This window comes from Lepidochelys kempii, chromosome 2 (assembly GCF_965140265.1).
Source record: "Lepidochelys kempii isolate rLepKem1 chromosome 2, rLepKem1.hap2, whole genome shotgun sequence".
Classification (NCBI taxonomy): domain Eukaryota; kingdom Metazoa; phylum Chordata; order Testudines; family Cheloniidae; genus Lepidochelys; species Lepidochelys kempii.
In genome coordinates, this window is record NC_133257.1 from 32,537,588 (window position 1) to 32,550,373 (window position 12,786).

At 39.3% G+C, this 12,786-nt stretch overlaps 1 protein-coding gene across 5 annotated transcripts in view; it reads right to left on the reverse strand.

Moving 5' to 3' along the window:
• Positions 1–3,927: 3,927 nt before the first annotated feature.
• Positions 3,928–12,786, reverse strand: part of EBAG9 (estrogen receptor binding site associated antigen 9) — a 40,609-nt gene continuing 31,750 nt past the window's right edge. For all 5 annotated transcript variants that reach the window (XM_073330304.1, XM_073330305.1, XM_073330303.1 and 2 more), the window contains 2 exons: positions 12,549–12,640; positions 3,928–4,484 (listed from right to left, as the gene is read on the reverse strand). In XM_073330304.1, coding sequence (XP_073186405.1) covers positions 4,364–4,484; positions 12,549–12,640 — 213 coding nt within the window. In that variant the 3' untranslated portion in view covers positions 3,928–4,363. The remainder of the gene's footprint in view (positions 4,485–12,548; positions 12,641–12,786) is intronic.

Below are 12,786 nucleotides of genomic sequence, written 5' to 3' on the forward strand. Positions count from 1 at the left end.
GAGAAGGCCTTGGCCAAGACTAACAAAGAGAAGAGAGCGCAAAAAGGCCAGGACATAAGGAAAGGATGCAGTAGAAGATGAGAAAAAATAGAGTTGTCAGTGGGTATGCCTACACTGCAAAAAATACAGCAGAGCATCTCAGAGCCTGGGTCAACTGACTTGGGCTCATGAGGTTGTGCTACAGGGCTAAATATAGCAGTGCAGATGTCCCTGCTCCAGGTGGAGCCTCAGCCCCACCCTCACTGGGTCCCAGTGTTCAGGCAGGAACATCTACATGGCTATTTTCAGCTCTGGTCAGGTGCCGGGGGCTCTGAAGCTCACTGCTACATGATTTTTTTTGCAGTGTAGATATACCCATTGGTGATAGAGAAGGTAGGTGAGAAGCAAGATGAGAAGTTCAGTTTTGGAGACCGGATGGATTGGAATGGGTGGCTGGACAGAGATATGAAGGTTGGGGGTAGTGAGGTAGGTACGGTCTTTGGAAGGGTCAGCTGATGAGAACTACAGAAACCTGAGGAATACCAACAGTTCTGGGACTGCCCAGCTGAAGTAATGAAGAATTACAGTAAGTTAGTGTTTTAAAATTCATAAACATTCCCACAAATATTCCTTCCATTTTCAGTTACCTGAATTTATCTTGCGTTCAGCATAGCCAGCCCCAGCAAGTGCTGGCTGCATAGCTGACATGAATAGGATAGATGCAGCTGTAGGGTTTTGCACAGCTGCGGGAACAGGACTCTATTGGTTAGGATTAAAAGCAAAAATGAACCACCAGAAGAGGAGGGTTGTGCACCAATTTACCATGCAAGCTCACACCAGTGTACAGTACGGGATAGCATCTCTTGTCAGACTTATCCCTTTTATAGCAGCATACTAATACCAATTCCATCTCCAAGGTAAGAACACACATAGCTTTGTTTTATCTTCTGCACTATTAACAAAGCGTGTGCAGTCTGAGTATAACACCGTGCCCTTGGACACAGAAAAAACCCCAAGTAATTTAAGGGCTTAGCCATCTTCAGCTAAATGAGTGGTGACGGTTGGCTCAAAGATACTCGCACAACCCGGAGGAAGAGAGAGTCAGACATGGGGAGTCTTGGTAAAGATACGGAGAATGCACAAGGTCACTGCTGGTTAAGGACTATACAGGACTCTCCAGACTTAAAAATAAATAAATGCATTGTTAGGTCCATTGAACTGTAAGTCCCCATCTCAAAATGACCCTTTGTTAAGATGTACCCCACATCTTGGTTCCTTTATTTATATTTTATAAATTGTGGATATTTCAAGTGGATGCCAGTTATATTTGATCTTTGAATGATGAGAAAAACAGTAGTTAACTATTTTATAAAAAGCCAATACCTTAAGGATTAGGAGGTATTTCATATTTCATAATCTTCACTGTAAATAGGATGTGCATGAATTTCTCTCTATTTTCAACATTTCCTCACACTAGTCAATTAGAAATTACAGCAATTTAAGGGATACCATGATTCAGAATACACAGAATATTTATTCTCTTTGTATAATCTCATTCGCAAAGCAAGACTTCCTATCATCCCCTCTTATTCTGTCAAACGCATAAATCAATTCATAGTAAACATTTTTGTTTCCCAGAAGGCATGTTCAGAGCCTGGAAATACTCCATTCTTTCTACCCGACATTTTTGGAGGGCACGCTGCTACCTACACAGTTCAATAATTTTTAAAGATGTCAAGTGATTCTAACAAGTTTTCCTTTTGTTAAGCATGAATAGTGACAAGTGTTCAACAGAGTTGTAATGACACTAAATACCAGACAAACATTTGTTTTCATCTTGAAAGTCAAAATGCATTTACAGCTTGAACCAGCCAAACTGAGTCCAAGCCAAAGCTATGTATGCTCTGCGTTAGTGAGCGCAAAAGCCAGACAATTGTCTTGGGAATAAATTTTCATGAGGCCACAGCCTTATTATGCCATTCCTTAGTATCTCCATCACTGGGGCTACTAAGGAAGATGAAGCACTGATAAGGACCGATATTCCCTCCTGAGCTAAAATCAGTTCAGCACAAAGTTACACCAGATGGCTACTACTTCCCCATTCTCATGGCACACCTGCCCTGTCCCAGGAGGGGGTTAGAGTCACCTTTAAAGTTGCTCTAAACTTATGCTAGTTGACAACAGTCCTGATGAAACTGAAGACCCCATAGAGTTGAGGCAATGCAGTGACACTCCTGTCCTACCGTCTTCCTGCCACTCCAACCTTATCGTCAGAAGGCAATTGTCATGGGTACAGAGTATGCGGATTTGACATCAGTTGAGAGCTTCCCTGCAGTGGCGGCGTTCTTAACCTGTCTTGGCATCTGAGACTTGTCTTCCTATTGTGTCTACAAGACACCTATCAGTTTTGGGCATCATATATAGAATAGAACCATTGTACACACACAGGGAGAGGGGAGGTTTACTCCAGTTTCAGGCTGGAAGATAATCCAGTGGGTTATCTGACCCTCAGATGAGAGGTGGCAGAGAGAATGGGTCCAAGAATTAGAAGTGATGTTCATTTGGAAGCTGATCATTTTTAAGAACCTCCTCCTGCCATCAGCAAAAATTGCTGTTGTCCAGTGGGGGTTTGCCTTTTCGTGTATATAGGAAAGGGTTGCAGCCAGCCATGCGCTGCTTTCTGTGGCTCAGGGGACCATCAGTAGGTTGTATAGGACTGGGCCTTAGCTTTGGCTGTATATATCACATTTTTTGTTTTATAATATGTTTGCCCTGTACACAAATCCTTTTCAGAAGAATCCTAGTATACAGTACAGAATGTATGCAACGTTTCAGAATAGCAGCCGTGTTAGTCTGTATCTGCAAAAAGAACAGGAGTACTTGTGGCATCTTAGAGACTAACAAATGTATTTGAGCATAAGCTTTTGTGGGCTACAGCCCAGTTCATCAGATGCATGCAGTGGAAAATACAGTAGGTTGATTTTATATACACGGAGAACATGAAACAATGGGTGTTACCATACACACTATAATGAGAGTGTAGTGGTAACACCCATTGTTTCATGTTCTCCGTGTATATAAAATCAACCTACTGTATTTTCCACTGCATGCATCCGATGAACTGGGTTGTAGCCCACAAAAGCTTATGCTCAAATACATTTGTTAGTCTCCAAGGTGCCACAAGTACTCCTGTTCTTAATGTATGCAACATTCACCTCCACCTACCACTGAAATGTAGCCACCTTTGGACTGGAAGACGGCAGCCATTTTGGTTGTAAGAATTAAAGTTTTCAGGAGGGGAAAACTTCCCCCATCCAACAGATTTATTGGGGGAATGTTTAGGAAGACTGAATACAATTGGAATCTGCTTAGGATAGCGTAGTTAATAGCCCATTGATCATATAAATAACCAGATATAGATATATTGTCTGAACAGCTCACCAATACAGAAAGGTCATTAAAGAACCAATCACGCTTTTTACCAATGACATTACATAAATAAATGTGCTCCCATAATAGCATGCAGTATCAACTCTAAAATGAAAAAAGTATGCAAGTAAGACTGATATTAAAATGTTATTGTGCCAATCTCTTCCACTTGAGACATCTCTGCCTACAATTACAGTGCATTCCTCTCTTGGATTGCAAGTATAACAGTACTGAAAACGGTGTCAGCAAAAAATAAAATCCATTTCATTTCCACCCCTGCTGGTCCTCAACCACAGCAAGCCTGTTTGCTGTTGTTATAAAAAAGGAAAAAACTGTATGGATGATAATCATCTCAATAGAAACAGAAGCATTATTTTCCTTTCGGATTAGGTCAATATCATCTTACATAGGAGAATGCAAGCATATTTTTATAGCATCTTTCCCAACATTTATAAATAAGACAATTAAGAGTGGAACAGCAAAGGTGCATTTTCTGAAATTAAGCACAGAAGCAAAGAATTCTTTAAAATTATTTAATTACACTTTTCAGGTAAGCATAATAGATAATACAGTAGATTTCCCACCACTGAATTATTTACACCCTTTTTTCTTTAAGCTTCAACCATCTGTTAGAGTTTATGTCCCCACCATCAGACTGTCACTGCAGCAATCACTGTTCTTGTATAAGGGGGTGGTGCTGGAATAGCGCTATTGCAGGAACCATTGTTCCATCAAGGTATGATTTGCAGGGTTGGTGTTTTATTTTTAAGATCCATCTACTAATAGTTCAAGATACTTTATGGGAGAATTCGGGCTCCAAGATGGCCTGAAGAATGCATTAAAATCAAGCAGTGAGTTGAGTTCTAAAAATACTTAAATCAATACAAATGATGATTTATGTTGTGAAACTGTGATTCTTCTTCCTGCTGGTACAGTCATCCTAGAAGTGCTTGTGTTAGGATAGTTTTACACCAATTTTGTTCTGCTCTTTCTTCATTAGCCTTTGTGCCTCTTTCTCCATTTTCTTCCTTTGCTGTTCTGCTGCTCTCCTTTCCCTTTCTGCTATCTTCTGCTGCCTGCAATTTGAAGAGAGAACATCAGATTCACACCTTTAGAAAACAGTGCAAGATCCCTTTTACACTGGCCGAAGCTATACAACTCTTATTTACATGTTTTCAATAAATACTGAACTTCTTACTTCAGGAAAAAAAGACTCTTGTAACTGTGAGCATTAAAGTATACTGAGCCTGCAAGCCACTTTAGGAATGATGCCTGAAATTCTGGGTTATTCCTGTGCTCCTAATTAGGCAGTTATCAGTTAACCTGCCTTTTCCTCATGCTCAGATTGTTTAAGCTTTAGTTGAAAGAGGGCATATTCTGCACTTTAAGTAAATTGCTGATGTCAAACTTCGCTTCTGTTAAATCTCTTACACTGCATTTTCCCCAGTGAAGACAAGGGCTATAGATCTTATCTGTTGGGATCTCTGTATCAGAATCCAGTAACTGTACTTTATTCTTGAGCTGTATGAGATTTTAATCAATCGTTCTGGCTAAGCCCTTGTGTCTCACTTTTAAAAGACAGATACTTTTTTCACTGCAGAAATTGCTTCATGGATTTGATCCAAAAAGCCTACTGAACTCAATGAAAGGATTCCCATCGATTTCAAGGGCTTTGGATCAGGCCTAGTAGGAACCTCTGAACAAGCCGAAGAATTTCATGAGATAGAAGAAGAATGTAACTGATATACAGATGTGCAAATGAAAGACCCATGAGATCATTAGGGAGATATATTTGGAATGAGTTGGGGAGGGGGGAGAATAAGTAAAATAATGTAGCAATCCAAGACTTTTGTTAAAACGTTGGTTGGTTGGTTGTTTTTTGTTGTTACTTTTCCATTTTTTGTGTACAGTTTTGTATCATGCTTTTAAAGATAATCAAGACTTTGTATACAGATCTAGTGAAATTTCTTAGATCTTATGCAGTGACCTTTCTTCTAAATGCATTTCTGCATTTATCAGTCCTCCAAACATCCATAATACATAGGTACAACTGGAATTAACTAGGGTAAATATAGTTATACAAACAAGCTACTTAAAAAAAAAAAAATCAGTCAGCGTTAGTCCAGAATCAGAATACTCAAAATAAGGGCCTGAGTTTTCTAGACTTTAGAGTTTGCTTGCTTTGAGTTTCTCTTCTCTTTTGTGCCCCAACAGGAGTTTCATTTGCCTGCCCACTCCCTCAATACAAATGCTGGAAAACCTTTTTCTCTCAACACCCTCCCTGAGACCCAGACAGACTGGCACTCCTGCCTCGCTTCCCACATCTTCTCTATTGTCAGTCAAGTTCTCATACGTTGTCTAGGCTGCTTTCAAACTCCAACTGCTGATGCAACACCACTTGTTCCTCAATAGTGTCCAAATTTGCCCCACCTCCCAGTTGGGTTTATTCTCCACCTTAAACCTGGGCATTAACCATTTTGACCAACGAGCCAGAGTACTAAGGACTAATCTACTTTTTGAGATTTGTTTTCAGAGTTAAAGAATTAGTTAGAAAGTTAACTGAACTCCAAGCTCCACACAGTAGAGTAACTGAGGGTGTAATTTCCACACTACAATGCACAACTGGATGCTATCACATCTCCCTCACCCTGTATAGGGAAAGTCTAAGGACAAGTACAGACTGACTGGGAAATACACATGGCAAATCCATAATGGTAGAAAACTATTTTTGCTCTGATGTCTCAAAGCTCTGTATCAGTGTGTAATTTTATTTTTATAGAAACTGTAAATTAAGAACACAGTTGGTAGTCTACTTTTTCTCAATTGTAACTGGCTAGATTAAACACTGGGATTAAGATGTTTACCATTACCTACATTTTTTTTTTTTAAAGTTAGCTATTAGGTCACATAGGAGAATATAATTCAATAGCCCAGATTTCTAAAATATTTTGGGCTTGATTATGCCAAATGCTGAATGCTTAGCTTCCACGGATATTAATGAGCAAGTCCTTATTCACTTAAAAATATTATCATGTCAAATTAAAACACAAGACATTGATTGAAACCACAAACACCAGACCTGAGAACCCTCAAACTCTGGATTAGAACATCACTGCTCAGCCCTTCTTTAATTTAAAGCAGTATTGCCTCTGAATCAGGTTGCCACTGGGATAGAAATTAAAAAGCAAAAGAAACATCAGCCTGTTCCAGTGTCTATCCCTGAGGCAGCATCTTTCTGCTATTGCTCTCAGAGCTCAGGCCATCACTGTCTGAAGGATTTGTGCAAAGGGTCAGCTTTCTGGTTGCCATGAGCACACAAAAATTATGTTGCTAGAGAAACAAGATAGAATTTGTTCATTTTATTTCCCCCCCCCCCCCGTTAAATTTTCCCAGGCGTGGGAGGTGAGTGGCACAATAACAGTGACTGAATCTATACTCCAGCAACTGAGGGATGAACGCCATCTTCTGTATTTGATAAGCAATAACAGATAGAGAGGTAAGGAGGATCCCGGATTCAGTATTATTCCATTCTTTTGTTAATGATGGTGGCATGGAATATGCTATTTAAATATGTACACAATAAATCGCCCAGCCTTCTTGCAGGTTTTCTGAAGGGTAGGATTAAAACATGAGAGTTTTGATGAACTGAAAGATCGGGTAATATCAAAAATGAGATTCAGTGATAGCAAAGCAGTTCATGTTGGAAAGAATAATTGAATGGAGGAAATAAGGGCAAGGCAGTGGGGAGGATGTAAGGTTTTTAGTGAATAGTAAATTAATCCATCTAAATAAAGAATGCATACCTCACAGAAGTGCAGTGTTATATTAGTTGTATAGGCAGAATCAGAGAGAAAGTTGAAAGAAGAAAAGGAGGACTTGTGGCACCTTACAGACTAACAAATTTATTTGAGCATAAGCTTTCATGAGCTACAGCTCACTTCATCGGAAAGCTTATACTCAAATAAATGTGTTAGTCTCTAAGGTGCCACAAGTCCTCCTTTTCTTTTTGCGGATACAGACTAACACAGCTGCTACTCTGAGAGAAAGTTGAGAGAAGACTAGATCATCTAATCTGACTTCCTGTCTAACACAGACCATTACATTTTATCCAGTTACCCCTTTAGGGTCCAATAATGTGTGTTTGACTAAAGCATAACTTCCAGAAAGGCAGTCAGTCTTGATCTGAAAACATCAGGAGATGGAGAACGTACCCCTTCCCTTGGTTTGTTCTAATAGTTAAATCACTCTCACTGTTAAAAATCTGTACCTCATTTCTAATTTGAACTGGTCTGGCTCCAGCTTCCAGTCATTGGTTCTTGTGCCTTTCTCTGCCAGACTAAAGAGCCAGTTAGCACCTGGTATTTCTCCCTGGGAATGTTCTTGTCCCCGTGAAGTGTTCACTTGATGATTACCTGTTCTGTTCATTCGCTCTGAAGCGCCTGGCACTGACCATTGTCAGAAGACAGGATACTGGGCTACATGGACCATTGGTCTGCCCCAGTATGGCCGTTGAAGTTCTTATGTTCTTGTATACAGCAATAAAGTCACCTCTCAATCTTCTTTTCAATAAACTAAACAAATCGAGCTCTTTATGTCTCTCACTGCAAGGCATTTTCTCCAATCTTCAAATTATTTTTTGTCTCTCTGTTCTGCATCCTCTCCAATTTTTCAGCATCCTTTTTAAAATGGACACCAGACCTGTTTGCAGTATTCCAGCATTAGTCTCACCAATGTCTCATACAGAGGTAAAATCACCTCCTTACTCTTACTCCCATTTACACACCCAAGGAGCACATTAATCCTTTTAGGCACAGCATCACACTTATGTGCTGACTTGCTTGTCCATTATAACCCCTAAATCCTTTTCAGAGTCTCTGCTTTCCTTGCAGCAGTCCCCCATACTGTAGGTACGGCCTGCATTCCTTGTGCCTAGATGTAGGAATATCACAAACATGAAGGCAGCTATTCTGTCCTACATGGGCCAGCTTAGGAATCAAGAGAAGAGAGATGAAATGTGCTTCTTTGAGGAAAGACTGAAGGAGGCATGAAAATTGTCTGCATATGTGTAAAAGATGGCTATAAAGGAGACAGGAATCCATTACTTCTAGTCACTGAGGCAGAAACAACTAATGGGTTTAACAACTATTAGGCAAACTAACTTAGATCAGCTGAACAGATGTGATGTCAAGGGAACTGTGGAGCTATTCACCATCAGTCTTGTACACTAGTACTCTAAATCCCAAGGGAGTGCCATCAGCCTGCATCAAGGATGTTTATTTTGCAATCTGCACCTTTCCCTCATCCTAGCATCCTGAATAGCAGACATGCTGCTCTGTGTTTCACAGCAACAGCCTACTACTAACCCACCAAAAGGAAATTCTGGAGCAGTGATTTGGGTGGAAGAGAGAAGGAAAACAAAAGGCTGCATGTGAAGATACCAACTATGCAAATAGTTCATATATGTAAAAATAATGGTATTTCATCAAAGTCTCATGTGGAACTAAATATTTAGCACTAACAAGAGTTAATGGCAGCACTCAGAGGCTTAGTAATCACAACTACTGCCAACAGTTCATATGCTCTCTCTTTAAACTGCAAGCTACACAGAGAATTCCTGCCTGCACTAAGATTCCTAAGTGGTTTACTGCACCCTCTGCTGGCTAACCAAGCCATTTTTGTTTTGTAGACACCATACATGCAATAACATGCATGACGAAAAGGAGCTCTTGCAAAGATGCACACACCAATGGTGGATTAATGTCACCATTACATCTCCTGTGATATTATAGATATATCAACTGGCTTTGCTGTAGTAAGATACAACTTTTTGCTGCTGTTTCAAGTTTGCAGGTCACTGTCTAGAATTTTAAATATTCTCTACCAAAAGAGCTTAAATGGTGGTGAAAGATCAAACTAGTATAAAACTATATATGGTACATAGGAAACAAATATTTAATAACGGGGTCTTCAATTTCCAGAGAAAAGTATAATACAATCCAATGGCTGGAAGCTGAAGCTAGACAAATTCAGATGGGAAATAAGAATTTGAATATAAGAATAATACATTTTTAATACTGAGAATAATTAATGGGCAAATTTAATGGGCAGGAGGTTTAAAACAAATAAAAGGAAGTTCTTCTTCACTCAGCAACCTGTGGAACTCCTTGCCTGAGGAGGTTGTGAAGGTTAGGACTATAACAGGGTTTAAAAGAGAACTGGAAAAATTCATGGAGGTTAAGCCCATTAATGGCTATTAGCCAGGTTGGGTAAGGAACGGTGTCCCTAGCCTCTGTTTGTCAGAGGGTGGAGATGGATGGCAGGAGAGAGATCACTTGAATATTACCTGTTAGGTTCACTCCCTCTGGGGCACCTGGCATTGGCCACTGTCGGTAGATGGGATACTGGGCTGGATGGACCTTTGGTCTGACCCAGTATGGCGATTCTTATGTTCTAACCACTGGAGCAACTTACAAAGAGTCGTGGGGGATTCTCCTTCATTGACAATTTTTGAATCAAGATTGGATGTTTTTCTAAACGATATGTCTAGGAATTATTTTGGGGAAGTTCTATAGCCTGCGTTATATAGGAGGTCAGACTAGATGATCACAGTGGTCCCTTCTAGTCTTGAAATCTATGAAAAGGTTAAAGAAGAAACAGAATCTGTTCCAGGCTAAGTTTGTTCCTGTTCTCATTAATATAGTGCCCACAACCTGCCAGAACCAAATCTGGATGCCTATAGTTAGGCAGCTAAATCAAAATATAGGTAATAAAAGCAACCCAAGTGTCTGAGTACCCACTGCCACTGACTGCGATGGGAACTGGAGGGAGGACAGTAGAGAGGACTCATTTATTTAGTAGTAAGATTTGGAGCTAAGTGCCTAAGAACAGGCACCCACATTGGCCTAGGCACTTTACAAATAGAGATGAAGAAAAGGCCTCTGCCACAAAGAGCTTACAACCTAGATGGACAACACACAGATGAAGCCAGGCAAAAGCGACTCCACAAAAGCACAAAGAACGACCAGACAGCAAACCTCTGGTGAGTTCCAGCATTCCCTTTTTTTAATCCCTTGCAAATTAACCCAGTCCAGAGGGGAGGATTATAGTGTGCAGGATTTTGGAGAAAAGTGCGTATTCAGAAGTGACTTGACGGAGGTAGAGGACAGGTATGGGAGACAGGAAAGATTTCAACGTGCACGTTGAGACAAAGGGTGAAAATAAAATGTTAAAAATCTCTAATACAAGTCAACATTCAGCAGTATAATTGTTCTGTGCGTACTGTATATACATACAACACAAAGAAATCCACTTATTAGTGCATGAAAGTACTTTCAATCAAAAAGATTTTGGAAGGACATTTTGACCTTTTTGCCTGACTCAGGGAAGATGATTTTCTCCTTCCAGAAACAGCACCACAATGTAAATGAGACATTAGGACAAACATATGAAATGTATGCAAGAATTAAGGAGCTGCAGCTGGTTTCTTTGCAGCTCCCCTCTCTACTGCACTCAGTGGAAACAGCACAGTGAATGACAATACGTTTGTTACAATGTAAACAGATGTGCTGCTGCCCTGTTATGACAGCATAGCAAAAACTGTCTCAATAACTGCAGCAGCCAGAGAGGTGAATTCTCTGCCCTCCACCAGGTGAAAGCCTGACATTCGGCCTAACTGGGACAGTTAGCTTTTGCCTTCCTCCATTTTTCTTTTTTAAAACAAAGGCAAACACAACGTCAGTGCACTGAGAAGTTTTCCCAATTAAAAATTAAGTCAGGAAACATAAAAAAGTACCAACAGCAATGTTAACTCAGCCATTCCACATGTACAGACAATGTTCTCGTCAATCTTTTCCAGTTAAAATGTGTAGCTTAGTATTCTTGCTTATGGTATAAAATGCAGGAGGATAAAACAGAAAGAGACAGAAAACGGATCCAAGTTAACACTGCCAATGGAAACCTTTACATTCCTGACAATGATCTGAATTGTGCAGCCATAATAATGTATTCAAGCTGTATTTTTACATTTATTTATATTATACTGCACAACACTTAAATTGCCAGACTAGGGGAGTGCTGAAATTATTTTATCATAATCAATATGGACAAAATGTAATTTCCAAAATCTGAAATTGGTATTGAAATTGGTATTGTTCAAAAATAATGTGCTTAATCCATTCTCACAGTTGTTAAACAAATGAAAAAAGGTTCCAAAAACAGATACTGTGGTGATGAACACAGTATAACAATCTAAACAGAAAAAAGTCTTCGAGCATGATTGTGCATGGACATCCTTCATCATGAGGCTGCAAAAGGACATAAATACCCTAAAATTTTGTAAAATTGTACTTCATGCCTTGACATTCTAGACCTATCAGTGTCCCTTCTCCCTTCTGATTTTAATAAGTGTGCAGAAATTTTAATAAAATATGCACAGACACTATCTAATAAACTAGTGATGTTTACAGAAAGTCCTATTTGTTATTTTAACTAAGTTAGTAAGAATACGGTTGAGTTTGTGTGGATTCAAGAATTTACTTACTTAGTATTTCTGCTCAATTTTCAACTGGAAAAAAAAACAAAACACCCCACCTCTGATTCCTCACATTCTGTCCTAAACTGTTGTACAACACTTTCCATCTTTGAATTTAACAGCACACTGCGATGTATGTATTCTATAAGTACTTCAGAAATCACCAAATTGAAAGATGCTATTGGTACATCAAGGTTTTTTATTGTGATTTTACTATTTGTACACACTAGTGACTCAATTTTTTCCTCTTATGTACATTGCTATTAAATTTAGTTTTAATGTAGCACTGTACAGAGTACACTTTATTATTATTTCTAGAATGTAAAGTAATTAACACTGTTCCTTGCTACATAAAATCCCAGTATTCTTCTTATATAAAGAAGTGTTTAACATGCCAAATTCTTGGCACGTGTGAATAAGGTCTTAAAGGAAGGAGAGCGTATGGTATAAAATTTGTATATATTGAAGATCTGGGAGGGAAGGAGAGTGTAATCCTAGGTAATGCATGTTGCACAAATTAAGTAGGGTTGTTACATTGTAAAATTGGCTAAAATATGGATTGTGCTAAAAATTGCTCAAGCTTGGTCAGATACAGAATTGTTTAAATTACCTAAGTACTTCTTCTGCCTGCCAGGCAGCATCTTCCTCTTCTTCCCAGGCATTAGTATTTTCCTGCCAAGTATCCAAGTCTCCTAGTTCAGGCTGAAAACAAAAGACCAAGAATATAATAAACATATGCAAACTATCTCCTCACCTCATTTCCAGATAAAACTATGTTGAAACTCCGAAAGCAAGGCTATTTAGTGTTAAGGGTTTTATATATCTGCTTCATGACAATATGGAAAGAG